The sequence below is a fragment of the Xenopus laevis genome, chromosome 7L (assembly GCF_017654675.1).
Source record: "Xenopus laevis strain J_2021 chromosome 7L, Xenopus_laevis_v10.1, whole genome shotgun sequence".
In the NCBI taxonomy this organism is placed as follows: Eukaryota; Metazoa; Chordata; class Amphibia; order Anura; family Pipidae; genus Xenopus; species Xenopus laevis.
The window spans coordinates 108,987,508-109,005,658 of NC_054383.1; the positions used below are offsets into that span (position 1 = coordinate 108,987,508).

Here is an 18,151-nt window from a genome sequence, read left to right on the forward strand (position 1 = left end):
TGATTTGAGAGACTGGAATATGAATAGGAGAGACCTGAATAGAAAGATGAGTAATAAAAGAAATGTCAGAAGAATGCAAATAATTAAAAAAAAACTATTTAAAAAAAAGAAGACCAACTGAAAAGTTTCTTAGAACTGACCATTCTGTAACACATTAAAAGTTAACTTTAAAGTGATACTGACACTAAAAAATGAATTTTAGCATATGAATGTACATTAAATGTTACCTATAGGTCATGGTGATCATTTTTTGCTGAGAGGTTTGTTTTTGTATATAATTGTTAGTTGAAGTTCCTAAGCCTGACTCTCTGACACTCTGACTTTGCCAACCTGACTGTCCCATCTCAGCCTGTTAGTTACAGTTTCTAATGCTAACGGACTCCTGCTGCACAAATATGGCAGCCCCCTCATACAGGAACATGGGGCATCAGACAGGTAATGTAAAAGCATCATGCAAATACTTTATGGCAAAGTTAGAAGTAGCTTGCAAAGCCAATATTATAATAGATGTAAAAAAAAGTTTAATTTCAGGTGTCAGTATCTCTTTAAGGTGAACCACATAAAGTAGTATTCTTGGTTATTATTACCCTTAATTTATATACGCTAGAAATTCTAATAACCATAGCAATTTGACATATATATCTACATATATATGTAAGCTGTTAAGTGGGCCATGGTGACCTAAATATTCTAAAAAACAGTTAAAGGAGAAGGAAAGGCTAACAACTTCAATTTTTTTATCAGGGCAGGCCAGCCTGGCAGGTGCCCCAGGCAACCCGACCTGCCGCGTCACCCCCTACACTGAGCGTGCGCATGCACGCTGACAAAAGCGTCACAGCGCACGCCACCCACAATCACTTAGGCGCACGCACCACGCTCCTGTCACATAGGAGCTGGAATGAAGACCGGCCGGGGGTAGGCAGCAGTTAAAGGTACGTGCCAGGCGCCCCCTAAGCTTTGCGCCCTAGGCACCTGCCTACCCCTAGTTCCGGCCCTGCTTTTTATTTTAGCATACCTCCCAACTGTACTGTTTTCAGCGGGACAGTCCCACTTTTGACAGCTCAAACCGCAGTCCTGCATTTGTACTGAAAAGTCTCGACTTTCTCTGCACTGGGAACAGCCAAAAAAAGATACAAAGATTCTAACATAATTGGCTTTTGGCAGAGAGCCTAGAACAGCCACCAGGTGCAGCTAAGATACTTTTGTAACAATTTTGAGATAAGTAATTGTAACAATTTAGATAAGTTAGACTCACAGAGTAAAGTACAATTCACCTTCATTAGCAAAACTATAATGAAAAAAATAAATATGATCAAACTTGCATAACCTGCCAAATTTTGTAAAATTAACATGATAATTAGAAGGTGTGACCACAAAAATGGGACAAAATTTTGGGAAGTACCGTATGTGTTAGGCATATTATGTAAAAGAACATATCCCTCCCCACACCTCAGCACTACATTCATTAGTAAGGCCAGCGCCACCCAGGGGACCCCAATTATTATTATTATGGTTGATGCCTATGTTATTTTAAATAAAAGGCAATAATATAGAAAGGTCGATATTTTATTCTAGAAAAGGTGGCAACCCTGCCTACATAACAGGTGCAAATATTCACAGGCAGTTTTAAAATGTAATTTTATTTGAAAATGATAAAACCAGGCTGTCAATTTGGCTCTGCCCCATACCATGCTATAATGCACAAAAGCCATGAATATCTTGTAAATTATATCCTTATAACCGGTGAGTTCTGATGTCATCAGTTATGGTGAGTAGTGATGTCATTTCTGTCACATGACTCACTGAAAATATTATAATAAATAAAGTACCCACCAGTTGCAAAATATGAGGATATTAGACATTACCACGGAGTTCCATGACCTGTATAAAAACTCCTCTGTAACTTATAATATCCTTATAATTTGCAAGAGAGGGTACTTTATTCACTATATAATTACAATAATACTGATTTAAAGACATTTTAGGCTGATCAGACTTGACTCGCTCAACAGTACAAAGAGTTATAGATTACACACAGGGAACTCCCTACAGGACGTGCAGTTTTTCACTTTGCCAAATGCCGCCGACTATCCCTGTTCTCCAAGTAGCAGAGCACGAACTAACCAACCCGAACCCCCAAATCTGGCCCAGTGCCCAGCTTTCCCCTTGGATAGGCTTACGCTGCGATCTATCAGAAATGACCCGCCCCGATAGCCACGCCCTTAGAAGATTTACCAATCAGAGAATACGCTTTATTTATTTATTTATTTATTTATTTGCAACAGAAGGAAAAAAAACGCGACCACCCGGCTGCTTCCTTAACTAATTCTTTACCTATATCTTTAAAGCCGGGTGGGCGAGGCTAGTTGTCATGGTGACACCAGGCGCCGGGAGATGGCGTGTGGGCTGTGTGAAGCCTTAGCAAGATGGCGGCGCTGGAGGTGGCGGAGAGGTCAGAGGGTATTTCTATAAGTGTCAGCTGTGTTGCTCTTTTGGTTTTTATCTATAACTTTCTTTGCTATACTGTCTGTTTGATTCTTAATTGGCGCTGTAGCAGATGTAATGTTGTTTAACTATGAAACTGAGCTCGGGTTGATCAGAAGAGATTCAGTGTCATGACTTGTGTATATACCTATATAAATGAGCTGTCTAGCTGAACTCATTGTGTTTGTATGTGGGAGCCAGCTGTCAAAGCTGTATCTTATTTTATTCCAATATGGTGCATGTAGTGTTCCTTTCCTATTAAACTTGCCAAGCCCAGGTTCCTGTATACTATTTATGTACATCATTGGTATTTTGTTTTCTTCTTTTAAAGTTATTTCAGTGTTTTTATTTATTCAATTATCCCTACACTCCTCCCTGCCCTTGGTTTAAGTTGTCCTTGAGAGCTCCCATGCAGGGTCATTCATTCTGTGACTTTCACTGGACAATTGGGAGTAACACATGCACACGTTCACCTTCAAACAACTAGTTGTTTTCAGACATCACCAGAAATAATGACTTTTTTCCAATGACTTTCTATTTTCTATGTGTCACTGTTTTTCTAATATTGAAGTGTAAAGTGTCATTTTTCACCTTCTGAAGCAGCCCTGGGAGGGCTGGGGTCGCCGACCCTGTAAACTGTTCTAAATGGATACATTTAGTTGATACGTTTCATATCTTTGTCCCTGCTGAGCAGAATCCCTGAGTTTCAAATGTTGCAAAATTGTAACAGTTTAATTCAACTTTAAACTTAGATTTTGGAAAAACAGTAAAAAATAAATAATGGAAAGTAATTGAAAAAAGTCTTAATTTCTGGGGAACAATCTAAAAAACAACTGAATTGAAGTGTTTGGAAGGTAAACTACCCCTTCAAAGGGATAGTTCGCCTTTCACTTATAGTATGATGTGATATTCGGAAACAATGTGCCATTAGTATTTTTTTTGTGGTTTTTGAATTATTTAGCTTTTTGTTCAGTTGCTCTCCAGTTTAGCAACTGTCTGGTTGCTAATGTCCAAATTACCCTAGCAACCAGTGATTAAAATGAATAAGGGTTACAATAAAACTGTGCATTTTTTTGGCTGCTGTGGTCAGTGACTACCATTTGAAAGCTGGCAAGAGTAGAAGAGGAAAGCAAATGCAGGTATATTGATGGGACCACGGAAATTGGCGGAAAATGAGGGGAAACCTAAAATCAGGGTATGTAAAATTGAGGTTTAAATGTACTTAGTAATTATGTTATATCAAATGTTGTGGGTTCTTTGTGCAGTTACATGAGCTAACTGTTAAATCACTGATTAAGTGAATGCATAAGAAGTCCAGAGCAATGGTTCAACCTCTTCCAATACATATGTTTTGTTAGGCTTGCTTATATTAAAATTATGATAAAGTGTGTGCCATCATGCAGACTGTACAATATAAATATCTCCTATGTTAACTAAACTTTTGATTTATAGATATTTCTGAAATAAAAAAAAGCTGCTGCTCTGCCAAGTTATCTGAGTAAAGGTATGGAATTCATTATCCTGAACCCATTATCCAGAGAGCTCAGAATCTTGGGAAGGCTGTCTCCTGTAGACTCCATTTTAATCAAATAATTCAGATATTTAATAATGATTTCCTTTTTCTCTGTAGTAATAATAAAACAGCACTTTGTACTTGAGCCCAACTAAGATATAATTAATCCTTCTTGGAGGCAAAATTATTCTCTTGGGTTTATTTTAAATTAAATGACTGAAACATAAATTAATAAAATGACAAATTTAAAGACTTAAAGTATGGTGATCCAAATTATGGAAATACCCCCTTATCTAGAAAACCCCAGGTCCAGAGGATTTTGGATAACAGGTCCATACCTGTAGTAAGGAAATGGTAACAGGCTGATAATTGCATGAACAGTAGCATAAGATCACTCGTCGCGGGCTTGGCGCTGTGTAGAGATGGCTGCTTGAGCTAGCAGCTCCGCGGAGAAAGCCAGTATACGCTACCTGCGAGCGTCTGGCAACAAGTTCCGGAACCCCAGGGTAATATGGCCTGATCGGCGGCAACGCAGGGGTCGGTGGAGCAACGAGCTGGAGGACTGTGGCGGCTTTTCTCGGAGGGCCTAGTAAATGCTTGGCGTCGAATGCTTGGCGTCAAGCACCAGGAGAGGCGGGCCTAATCAATAGCGGCCGGCGGTCGCAGTCAGCAACCCGACCTGATAAACTGCGGGACAAGTGCGGGCCTTCCCTGGGAGTTGGAAAAGCCGAGGGAGACGAGCAGAAGCGGTGGTGGGTCTGTGCCTGTGCCTGCTTGTTTACTGGACGTATGTGAGGTGAGGCTGTAACCGGGGAAAGCTGTGCCTGGGATCGGTGCTGGAGTAGATGCGCTGTGCCTAAGTGGACCAGGGAATTTGAAGGAGTGCCGAACGGATATTTGCCGATATGGGGAGGAGGAAACCACGGGAGCAACAAGCTACTATGTCGCCCTACCTTCAGAAAACACCTCAACAGTACAAACATACGTCCCAACAAGATGGAGGTAAGGAGCCAGAAGGTGTAGCGTCCCCAGTGACTGCGGTGATTTCCGGCATCTCCCCCATTACCTCGGTGAGTAGTATAAGTCCACCAATTTTACTACACTCACAGCAGGATATGCAGTCCCATAGTCAAATGAGTACATCCACAGACGCACCAGTGACTATACAAACCTTAAGCGAGCAACTACAATTAATGCAGGCATCTTTAATAGAAACGATAACACAGACAGTCTCTGGGGCAGTAGCTGGAGCGCTTAAGGAAATTCAAAGAGATATAACAGAGATAGGAGATCGTACAGATAAATTGGAGACAACCATAGAAAATATGGCTAAGAAAATATCAACCCTGGAGGGGGATAATTCCTCCCTCAGGGGAGAACTGGCACAATTGAAAAATACATGCGAAGATTTAGAAAACAGATCTCGCAGGCAAAACCTAAGAATTAGGGGAGTGCCAGAAGAGATTGGCATGGATGCAATCCCTAACTATCTCCTAGATCTCTTCAAAGTTGTGTGCCCGGATTTTCCAGAAGATAAATGGCGGTTAGATAGGGCCCACCGCTCATTAGGCCCAAAGCCTCCTGCTACCAAACCCCCGAGAGATATTGTGGCTTGCTTCCACCACTATCAGGCCAAGGAGGCCCTCCTAGTAAAATCGAGAACAATTAAACTGATAGATTTCCGGAAAAGCAGGATTCAGATTTTTGCAGATCTGTCTTCTATAACTCTGGCTAAACGGAGGGAGCTTCGGCCTATCACTCAGAAGTTGAGAGAGCAAAATATTCTCTATAAGTGGGGCCATCCATTTAAATTAATGGTGAATCGTTCTGGTCATCTACATACTTTGCAAAATTTATCAGAGGGTACTAAATTTCTCAGAACTCTGGGCGTCGAAGGCAATGAGATACGGTCTACTTAAGAACAATAAAAAAAAGAAACGCTATCAGAGGAAAAGATTTGCCTTAGTTCTAATTCTATTTGGGCACTTAGTTCCTAAGTTTATATCTATCCCCCTCTGAATTAAAAGAGATTTAAACAGGAATACATGAAGGTATATTACCTATGGCATTCAATGCAAGACTATCTGGAACAATTTGAAGACTTAAAACATTGATGCTTTCTTTGGAATGTTATATAACATCTTCAATGATCACACAGTGTCCGAACTGCTCACCCCCATTCCCCTTTTTTTTCAATCATTGGGGGGGGGGAGTACTTTTTTGCTCCCCTTAGGCTTAGGTCTGTGAACCTTAGCCAGAATATAAACATAACAGTCTTCTTTCTATTCTTTTGTGTTTTTTTTTTTCTGTTTTTTTTCTTTCTAGGTACGAGGCTACAGGGTCTCGTTGGCAGACGATATGTAACATCAAGAGGGGTCTTTTTATTGAAGGCCTCATGGCCTTGGTACCTGAGTGTTTATGTAAAGATTGTGTTTGTTACCTTTTTTGTTAAATGTACAACAACTCTAGATGTCCGAGCAAGCTGGAAAAATTCTTTACTAATAATCCCTTTACATAAGGGTGTTTTATTTCTGAGGCAAGCTACGGAACATACTGGGGGCATAACCAGGATACTAATGTATAAGTTTCAATCTTTGTATATGAAATGTAAGCTAGTTCAATTTAAGCTATATATGATTAACCTAAAATATGGCTAAGATAGTATCTATGAACGTAAAAGGGCTTAATAGTGTAACTAAGCGATATCTAGCAATGAAAGAAATCAAATCTTTGAAAGCAGATATCGCTTTCTTACAGGAGACGCACCTGGTAGCCAATGGAACTACGCGGCTATATTCTAAATATTATCCAATAGTATACTACGCTTCAGGGCCTAATAAAAAGGCAGGGGTAGCTACCCTCATTCATAAGGATTGCCCATTAAAAGTTGAACAAACATTTAGTGACCCTAAGGGCCACTACTTACTGTTAGTGGGCAATTATGCAAATAGACCAATAGCCCTCTTAAATATTTATTCACCTAATAAACATCAGCTCCGTTTTCTAAGAAGGATGATAGCTAAAATCGAGCAGTCGGAATCCATATACGGGGTAATAGGGGGAGATTTCAACATGGTCTTTTCCCAAGAAGCAGATCGCTCTCACCCTTCTCCGGATAAACAGGCACATTTGAGGTCATGTAACTTTAGGAAGCTGATGCGACAGACATACTGGTTTGATCCCTGGCGCATTAACCATCCGAAGGAAAAGCAGTATACTTTTTTCTCATCAGTACATAAAGTCCATTTGCGTATTGATAATTTTTTTATCTCACAAGCAGCCTTACGTTTGAAATACTCCACTGAAATATACCCAATTACGTGGTCAGACCATGCACCAATATCCCTAACGATGGATCTTCTGAGGCTCCCTCCTAGAGAACCTCATTGGAGGCTGAATGAGACAATATTACATAACTTAGAGGCTTTTAAACAAACTGAATCGAATTTAAAAGAATATTTCCAGCTGAATGAGGGATCGGTGCAAGGTCTGACCACCTTATGGGAAGCACATAAAGCTACTATAAGGGGTCATTTTATTGCATTGACTGCTAGTAAACGGAAGGAGAAAGTAGAGAGCTATCTCTCTCTACATAGGAAACTAAGAGATTTAGAATCACAGTATAATCTTTGCGGGGCGGAATTAATTTTGAAGCAAATTATAAGTATAAGGAAGGATTTAGCAAATATTAAAAAAGCTGAGGCCTCTAAAGCTATAATCTGGACAAAGCAGACCTATTATGAAAAAGGAGATAGGCAGCACACTCTATTAGCGAGGAAGCTTAAAGGCCAGCAAGCATCGGCCCGTATTAATGCAATTCAAACTAAAGAAGGGCAGCTTACACATGACCCAGTATTAATTGGGGCTCAGTTCCATGAATATTATCATACTCTATATAACCTAACGAAATCTAGTCCATTAAGCAATAATATGATTATAGGCTCTACCAATGATTTTTTAAAAGATCTTAAATTGCCTAAATTCCAGCTGGAGGACTTGCAGTCATTAAATAAAGAAATTACATTGGAGGAGCTAACACAGGTATTAAAGGGTATGCCAAAAGGTAAAACCCCGGGACCGGATGGGCTACCTTTATAGTTATTATAAATTGTTTTCACATATTCTTTCCCCATATCTGGTAAAAATGTTTAACCAATATATGCAGGGAGACCCAATACCTAAATCCACTCAGACATCTTATCTTTCCCTTATACCCAAGGAAGGTAAAGATCCAACACAATGTACAAATTATAGACCCATAGCCCTTTTAAATTCAGATCTAAAACTCTTTTCCAAAATTCTAGCCAATAGACTAGCCCCGTTAATGCCAAAATTAATAAACCAGGATCAAGTAGGATTTATTGAGGGACGTCAGGCTGGGGATAATACAAGAAGGGTGATCAATCTTGTCGAAATACTAAACAGGTCGGGGGCCCCGGCTGTTGTGTTAGGTCTAGATGCAGAAAAAGCATTTGATAGGCTAAATTGGACCTATCTATTTACTCTGCTTACTAATCTGAACCTAAAGGGCCCATTCTTTGAAGCCCTTAAAAACCTCTATAGTCAACCCTCAACTCAGTTAAAGCTGGCTGGTCAATCAGACAAGCCTATTTTAATAACAAACGGCACAAGGCAAGGCTGCCCTCTCTCGCCATTGCTGTACGCATTGAGTATTGAACCATTGGCGGCAGCAATAAGAGAAAATCCTAACATAATAGGAGTGCCTCTAGGCTCTAATCAGTTTAAAATTGCACTTTTTGCTGATGACGTAATTTTGTCATTAATCCATCCAACTGTATCGTTGTTTAATTTGTATGCCCTTATAAAAGAATTTAGTATTTTCTCAGGCTATAAATTGAATTTGTCAAAATCTGAGGCCTTATCTTTCAATATACCAGCTGAGGAGCTTCAGAATTTGAAGACCAACTTTAATTTTGGATGGAAAGAGAACTCAATTACTTATTTGGGCGTTCAAATTACAACAAAATATGAATCACTTTTTCATACTAATTTCAATCCTCTTATAAATTTAACTAAGCAATTGTTCGCAAAGTGGGCGCATTCCTCGATATCTTGGTTTGGAAGAATCGCGGCAATTAAAATGAATATTTTACCAAAATTCTTATATCTATTTGAAACCTTACCAATAGCGGTCCCTGAGAGGGCATTGAAAGAGATTCAAAGTATATTTCATAAATTTATCTGGGGACAAAAAAGCCATAGAATAACTAAATCAGTTCTGACAGGACCTAAGGCAATGGGAGGCCTAGGAGTACCCTGTATAAAGACATACTATGAGGCAGCGCAAGTAAGACAAGTGATGGCTTGGTCGTCCCAGGTTCCTTCCAGTGCATGGGTTACCATCGAAAATTCAGTGGCAATGGAAACCCCAATTAACATACGAATATGGGCATTGAATATTAAGGATAGGATAGGAAAGGGTTTGCTGCCGACTACACAGATTACCATGAAGATTTGGTATAAACTAAGATATAAACGGGGGATGATATCACAACACTCCCTAAACTCAAGTTACCTACAAAATCCTAACTTTCCACCGGGGCTGAGTACATCTTTTTGTAGGCGTTGGGGATGCACGGGTATATTCACGATAAGAGATTTGCTAGATGGACGCACATGGGCGCCCCTAACTTTTCAGGAATTAAGAGATCTAATGCCAAACTCCACATTATATCAATTTGAGTACCTCCAATTGCGGCACTTTTTAAATCCATACTGCACTAATGCAAAGGAGGTTGGAAGCACTGCATTTGAAAAGCTAGCTAAGAAGGGTCTGCCACAAAAGGGTCTTATTTCTAAGATATATAAACTTCTTAATAGTCCATCCATAATAGGTACGGAACACCATAAGTATATGGGTAAGTGGAACTCAAAAACAACTAATCGATTAACACAAAAAGATTGGGAGAGTATTTGGCGTAACGCAAATCAAATGTGTACATGTGTAAGACAAAAAGAACATATTTATAAGATACTTATGTTCTGGTATTACACACCTGATAGATTACATAAGCTATCCCCGGAACATACGTCTCAATGTTGGAGAAACTGTGGGGAAATAGGCACTTTGCCTCATATCTTCTGGGAATGCCCAATTATTAAACCAATATGGTTGGAAGTTAAGAAGATATTAGATCGAGTATTGGCAAGATCAGTCTCACTGGATATAGTTACCTTTTTGCTGGGCAGACCCTTTGTAGGCTTAACAAAATCTAATCAAAAGTTAGCAAATCAAATTTTGATGGCTGCCCGGACAGCGATAGCATCTAAGTGGAAATCTCCTGAATGCCCGAACACCAGAGAAATTATCGATAGAGTGAACGCCAATAAGCAGTTTGAAGCAAGTATAGCTCACCTACAAAATATGACTCCTCAACACCTTAAAGTATGGTCGATATGGGAATTGGAAGGATATGCTAAGTCATCATAAATTGAATAGCCCCTCTTATTAAAAATTATGAAAGTCATAAAAATAAATAGGAAAATTAGATGACAAGATCATTATTTTATAAGATATAACCATTGAGTACTCCGTCCTTATAATATATATAATTGGGGGTAAAAGAGATGGCAGCGGTCAAGAAATGAATGTATATATGTATGTATATGTGTATATATATATATATATATGTATACATATATGTATCTATTTTTTTTTTTTTTCTTTATACTTATTATGGACGACACAGGGCACATAAATGAAATACCACGCAGAATAGCACATTATCAAGATGGCACACATAAACGAGAGGAACATCGTAGAATGGACCTCCAATAAATAAGAAAATATCTATCTGACAAGTAACCAGATATGTTGCACACCATGCACCTTTAGTATTATTTTTTTTTTTTTTTTTTTTACGGAGGATACAGGGCACATAAATGAATTATCACATGGAATTATACACTATTATGATGATACATACACATAAGAGGAACATAATATAATAGACCTCTAAACAAATAAGAAAGTATTCACTTGGTAAGTAACCAGATACACTGCACATTAGGCACTTTACCAGAAACGGTAAAATTATTATTTTTTTTTTTATTTATTTATTTATTTATTTTTTTTTTTTTCTCATCCACAACTGTGTATTAAATTCACTGTCTACCAACTATACACCTAGACACATACACCAAAACAATTGATATTTGAACACACTATATTTATTTAATTAGAGACACACACTTTGGGGCAATGTATTTATTTAAATTAATTATTTAATTTTTCTTCCTGCTTCCATCTTCTATATAATAAATATAAATTGGGGGTAGGACGGACGAAACAGGTTGTCAATATGACTGGATGATTATGTGGGCTTTAAATGAAAAAAATTAAATGAAAAAGGAAGAGTTTATATAGATATACTTAGAAACCTTAAAAGAGAGATCATCTCTATAAAGAAATAGAGCTAAGGAAAGGGAAAAAAAAAAAAGAGAAAAAGGAGACAAAACAAGATTCATTTATTGAATATATAGATGAGAGAAAAGAGTGATTAAAGATAATAAATAAGAAAACAAGATCGGATAAGTATATATATGTGTAGCCCTACAATGGACATCAAATGAGTATTGTTGTTGTTTTTGTGATGTATTGTACTTGTAATTGTATTTGGAAATAATTTTTTTTTTTTTTTTTTTTCTCTCTCTTTCTTTTGTGGTGTATATTTACTTTGTATGTTTCTTTTTATCTGAAAAAAAAAAAGGAAAAATTTATTAATAAAATATAAGTAAAAAAAAAAAGATCACTCGTCGCATTATTTTACTTGACTTTAAACTGAGATGTTGAAATGATAAATCCACAATAGGAAATCGTTTCAGCTATTCAGTAGCAGATTGAATACATTCCATGCTTCCTGACCCACTTTAGGATCAACTCGGAGCCATTGTCTGACCTCTTCCAGCATTTTCTGACAAAGCAGTATTTATTGTTACATCACAGTTCCTGATGTAGCAAAGCAGCCCCAAGCTACACACATCAGCACAATTCATGTTGTTTATGCCTGTGAAACTGACCTTAGTTTAGTGGTCCTCATCAAGGATGTTTGTGTTGTGGAAAGGTCTGATATCAATAAGTGACAAACATGAGGATATAGTTCACTCAGTACTTATTATTTACTTAAAGGGATCCTGTCATCGGAAAACATGTTTTTTTCAAAATGAATCAGTTAATAGTGCTACTCCAGCATAACTCTGCACTGAAATCCATTTCTCAAAAGAGCAAACAGATTTTTTTTATATTCAATTTTGAAATCTGACATGGGGCTAGACATTTTGTCAATTTCCCAGCTGGCCCTGGCCCTGGTCATGTGACTTGTGCCTGCACTTTAGGAGAGAAATGCTTTCTGACAGGCTGCTGTTTTTCTTTCTCAATGTAACTGAATGTGTCTCAGTGGGACATGGGTTTTTACTATTGAGTGTGGTTCTTAGATCTACCAGGCAGCTGTTATCTTGTGTTAGGGAGCTGTTATCGGGTTACCTTCCCATTGTTCTTTTGGCTGCTGGGGGGGGGGGAAGGAAAGGGGTTATTTCACTCCAACTTGCAGTACAGCAGTAAAGAGTGATTAAAGTTTATCAGAGCACAAGTCACATGACTGGGGGCAGCTGGGAAATTGACAAAATGTCTAGCCCCATGTCAGATTTTGAAAATTGAATATAAAAAAATCTGTTTGCTCTTTTGAGAAATGGATTTCAGTGCAGAATTCTGCTGGAGTAGCACTATTAACTGCGTTTTGAAAAGCATGTTTTCCGATGACAGAATCCTTTTAACGAGAGTGCTCAGGGGAAACTGCTTATAGTATTGGGGTGTTTTTTTTTTTGGCCACACCCTAGATTGTTTGTTTATTCTTTCCTCCATATACAGGAAATGTTTTTTTTGGGGGGGATTCTATATTCATTTGAATGCAAAGATCAAGGATTTAGAATTGTGAATAATTATTGCATACTTTTTTTGTATTTTATTTATATAACACCACAAATGTACACATTGCTTTACAATGCAGAAATACAAATGGGGTGCAGTTATTTTAAATCAGACAGTGAGAATGAATACTAAAATGGCAAGAGGTCTTTGCTTCAAAGAGCTTACCATCTATTAGGAAGAGGCTTCAGTCATAAACAAACTGGGGAGGGGAACAAGTGCACAGGTCAGGGGTGTATAGCTGTAGAGGAAGATTAACTAAATGTTTACTCTAAAAGTGATTAAAAAAAAAAAAATAGTTTTAAGAGTACAGTTAGCGTAGAAGCTTCTCTTATCTGAACTGGTCATACTCCATGGTTCTTTAATGAAAAATAGGCCTTCAATGTATCAAATTATACATTTCGTTGTCAACAATGTGGGCAGTGCTTGGTTCACATAAACATTATTTGGGAAATAAAAACAGGTAAGGGATCTGTTATCCAGAAAGCTCTAATTACAAGATGGCCGTCTCCCATAAACACCATTTTATCCTAATAATCTATTTTTTTTCTTATATAGACTCCATTATAATAAAGTAAGCCACATTATTAAAAATGATTCCCTTTTACTCTGTAATTATAAAACAGTACCTTCTACTTGATCCCAACTAAGCTATAACAAACCCTTACTGGAAACAAAACCAGCCTATTGGGTTTAATTAATGTTTGTTATTTTCTAGTAGAAATGGCAACAGGCCGACGATCCATTGTGCTGTGCTCGATTTCTCCTCCCTGCCTTCTATAGGTGATAGCCAGGGAGGAGAAATTGAGCGCCGCATGATGGATCGTCGCCCTGCCACCGTTTCTGAAGAGGAGTGCAAGCAGAGAATCGTTAAGTTATTTCTTAAAAGACTTTTTTTTTCGTTAAGTAGAAACTAATTTTTAAAAACTTTTTTTATGTTACTGGTCCTTTAAGGCATGAAGATACAAATTACAGAAAGATCTCTTATTCAAAAAACCCTAGGTCCCGAGTATTCTGGATAACATGTCCCATACCTGTAGTAGTTGCATAGATAAATGTCAATAATACAACATTGTAAATACACTTTAGTATCAAACTGTCAAACTCTTGCCCCTCCCAGCTGTTGTGAACAGCAACTGCCAGCAGCCTCCATTCATTAATAGTATACAAAGTGCTTCACAACCACAAATTTGGAATCCATGCTCTTTAAATTAACAGAGATCCAGAACAAAGTCTTAGTTCTTTTGGCACAAAAACATCAGAACCTGATTTGGTATATGTTTGTTGTTGTGTTGTTAATTTTTTTCCCCCTTTCTTTTTGTTCCCACTTTTCAGGCCTCATGTGCCTCAAATGGACTGCTATGTAATTCACGAGGTCTATGATGGTGACTTTTCTCAAGAGCAATTTGAAGCAGAGCTGGATGCTGCCCTAGAGCACCAATATCGTTATATTGTGATTGAGCCTGCAAGGCTAGGAGACGAAACTGCCAGGTGGATTTCAGTGGGTAACTGTCTGCACCGAACATCTATCGTAACTGGAGTTGTCTGTCTATTGTCACCTCTTGGTCTACCTCCTAACTCTGCTTACTACTTAGGGCTGCCAGCTGGAGCAATGAGTGTGGCCTGTGCTGCTCTTTATGGTGTCTCTTGGCAATCTGACCCATGCTGCAATTATCAGGTGGATTACAGCGGGCGTGAGCTTGCACTTTTGCCTCCTGGGACCTTAAGGACTTCATCTCCAGTTGTCCTGCTTCGGAAAGAGAATACACAACGGAAGCGACTGCACAATGTTATTGCACTGACTGCCCTTGCATATTGTGTCCAGAAGCTGTTTGAGTTGTGCACAGACTGAAAATTCTAAAAGTCCTTACAAATAGCTTATTTGCCAAAAAGCAAACCATAAATAACGCTGCTCCAAGTATAAAGTATTGTTGCAATATTAGTAATTCCTTTGCTGCACTGGGACAAAACTAAGGTTACAGTCAGGAAAAAAACACCTTTGCAGAAAACAAACGCATGGTGCTTGTTGGAATAACTAAGGATCAAAGTTATAAAGTTACATATGATAACCTCAGGGATTATTTTAATAATGCGTCATTCAGTCATAAAAGTTATACTTTATGTCCTTGATCTGCTCAGGGATTGTGGGAGTTGTAGTTTAGCAGCTGCAGGTGAGTGGTAGATATGAAGGTCCATGGTTTAGATCTGCAGCAAGATGTGACTTTAGAAGTCATACCATTGGCAACTGAAGTACAAGATAAGATATAGGTCAACTTTTCGGTCTTTTCCCAAGACCTTTATTAAGGTCTTGATAAAGGTCTTAGGAAAAGACGGAAACGTTGACCTGCTTTTAAACATGCATTAAATAAAAGGCTCCCGGTTTGCACCTAATTTTTTTGGAATTTTGTATACAGCATTCGGATGGTAGCACGTGGGTCAGATGTTCATCGTTTAGTGGGTGTGCTGAACAAATTGGACTATTTATATATATATATATATATATATATATATATATATATATATATATATATATATATATATATATATATATATATATATATATATATATACATACTCATCTCACAAACCGCACTCCAAGGACTTGTCAGGTGCAAAAATCAAAATGCCTTTATTTCAACGTTTCGGCTCTCACACGTGAGCCGTCTTCAGGAAAGTGACATATATATATATATAAATGTGTGTGTGTGTGTGTGTATATATATATATATATATATATATATATATATATATATATATATATAGGATGCAGCGAATCCACCATTTTGGATTTGGCCACACCCCCGAATCCTTCGCAAAAGATTCGGCCGAATACTGATCCGAATCCTAATTTGCATATGCAAATTAGGAGTGGGAAGGGGAAATATATATATATATATATATATATATATATATATATATATATATATATATATATATATATATATATATATTTTTTTTTTATATCAACAGTATACAAAACAGCTATACCCATGTACAGTTACACTACAATTCTTGCCTTTTGCTTCAGGAATCCTACAATCCTATGTTAAAAGGGTTCTTCTGTGGCTGGCTTTTTAGTTCCACTTTTACTATATTTGAGCGAAAGATGCTGTGAAAAAAATTGCCTTTTATTTTCCCAGCAAGGTGTTGCAATAAGCAAACCTAGATAGAAAGTGCATTTGTGTCCAGGAAGCTAAGCTAATCTTTAAACGTTATTTATTCTGACTTACATTTTATTATTTTTTTGTCTCATTGAGGGGGAAGTCCACCTTAGTATTCCTAGACAATTTGTATTTGGGTTTTATTTTATCTTTATCAAATTATTGGATTTTGTGGTGTCTTAAGGGTAACTGGTTTAAACATGCACTTTTATAGCATGCACCCAATCTCTAAAGGACATCTGTCACAAACGTTCTCATGGTTATTAAATATTATATAATATATATATTATTATATAGAATATCAATGCCTTCTTTGTGTGATTCCTCAGCCTAACATTTTTTCTTCCCCCAAGCCATTCAACCACCCTGTTTATCAGAATTGTGTTGGCAGTTGCTGCTTCATGTTTCATTCACTTATGTAAGGTAGGCATAGAAGCAGATGTATCATTGTATTACATTTATACCTGTCCAACCAACCTGTCTAAAGTGCTCAAGAAATAAAACTGGTCTCTGCTATATGTATACAGGTATGGGACCTGTTATCCAGAATGGTTGGAATCTGCGGTTTTCCAGATAATGGACCTTTCCGTAATTTGGATCTTCATTCTTTGAAAATCATGTAAACACTAAATAAACCCAATAGGCTGGTTTTGCTTACAATAAGGAATAATTATATCTTAGTTTGGATTAAGTACAAGCTACTGTTTTATTATTACAAAGAAAATAGATATTTTTTTTTTTTTTAAAAATGGATTAGTTGGATAAAATGGAGGCTATGGGAGATGCCATTTCTGTAATTCAGAACATTCTATATAACTGATCCCATGCTTGTACATAAAAACTCAAGTTCTATTAATTCCTATGAGATTTTTGAAAGAGTATCACATGATGAACTCTAACTTCACCCATTGATAAATACACTTCTGAAAATACCATAGGAATGACTAGAACTTGGGTGCATTTTTATTTATTAAGCTCTAAATTCACATATTGATAAATCTGATAAACATATTGTAGCAGGACAAAAACAATCCAAGATAAGCACTAAAAGGCCCTAACTGCACTCCTTTGGGACCCTGCATAGAGCCCTTGCAACTGAGGCTTTAGTCTGTTATGGGGGTTATTTATCAAAGGCAGAGTTTGAGAGTTTTTTTCTACCTCCAATAAACTCACAATTTAAATGTTTGCTTATTTATGAAAAAACTTGAATGCAAAAAACTCAAATGCAATCGGGCGGGAACTCGAATACTATAATTGATCAAGTTATCAGTGAAAAAAAAAACCTCGAATTGATACGAGTTTTCGAGTGCAAACCACCAAAAAAAAAAAAGAACCCAGAAAATTGTGAAGGCTAAAAACATCTCCATATGGTTCAAGGACCTCTACCATTGACTTTTATATGACTTCAACAGGTTTTTAGCTAAAGTATATCCGGATTTATGATTTTTGCAGCTTCAGGGAATAGTAAATCTCGAATATATATATATATATATATATAAATATTTTATCCCGAAAAAGTCAAGTTTTTACTGAAACTGCCCTCGAAAATACACGAAAAAACACAGCTCGACCTTTAATAAATAACCCCCTAAATGTCTAACATCAAGATTCCTAAACTGTTTAATTCCCTATAAACAGTTTCTGCCTAAACTGAATGCAGCAGTACAGTATTTATAATCAGATTTGCAGTTTAGATTTAACAGCTGTCATTGCTGCTGGGAAAGTCCGTTCTATACTATATAGATTTCTGGGTGTAGCAAATTCAAAGACCAGTAATGCCAAAAAAAAAATATTTTAAGCATTTAATTATAATTCACCCTTAAAATGTTTGCTTTAAAAGCGCTGCTACAGTGATGTAGAAATTGTAGCCATGGGGGCAGGAATTCAAATTGAGATTTGGCTACAAAACACGTTTGCATAGCATGTAGAATGGATAAGCTTATTAAAAATGTGATTGGCTGCCAACTAATTGGGTGAATTACAAACAAGTTTTGTTTTCTTTTTATTTCTTCTAAAGTCCATGGAGTTACTGATCCTTTAAATGAAAAA

The 18,151-nt window shown here is 37.3% G+C and overlaps 1 protein-coding gene across 2 annotated transcripts; it reads left to right on the plus strand.

Annotated features, from left to right (window-relative positions):
• The first annotated feature begins 1,997 nt into the window (after positions 1 to 1,997).
• On the plus strand, positions 1,998 to 15,437 carry XB5913757.L (provisional ortholog of transmembrane protein 11 L homeolog). Of its 2 annotated transcripts, none has more exons than XM_018226201.2 (2): positions 1,998 to 2,452; positions 14,277 to 15,436. In XM_018226201.2, exons 1-2 carry the CDS (start codon positions 2,427 to 2,429, stop codon positions 14,791 to 14,793), a joined length of 543 nt encoding a protein of 180 aa, XP_018081690.1. In that variant the 5' UTR covers positions 1,998 to 2,426; the 3' UTR covers positions 14,794 to 15,436. The 2 variants fall into 2 exon arrangements, with proteins under 2 accessions (XP_018081690.1, XP_041425408.1); XM_041569474.1 differs by lacking the exon at positions 1,998 to 2,452 and adding an exon at positions 3,259 to 3,679 and having other exon boundaries at positions 14,277 to 15,437.
• The last annotated feature ends 2,714 nt before the right edge of the window (positions 15,438 to 18,151 follow it).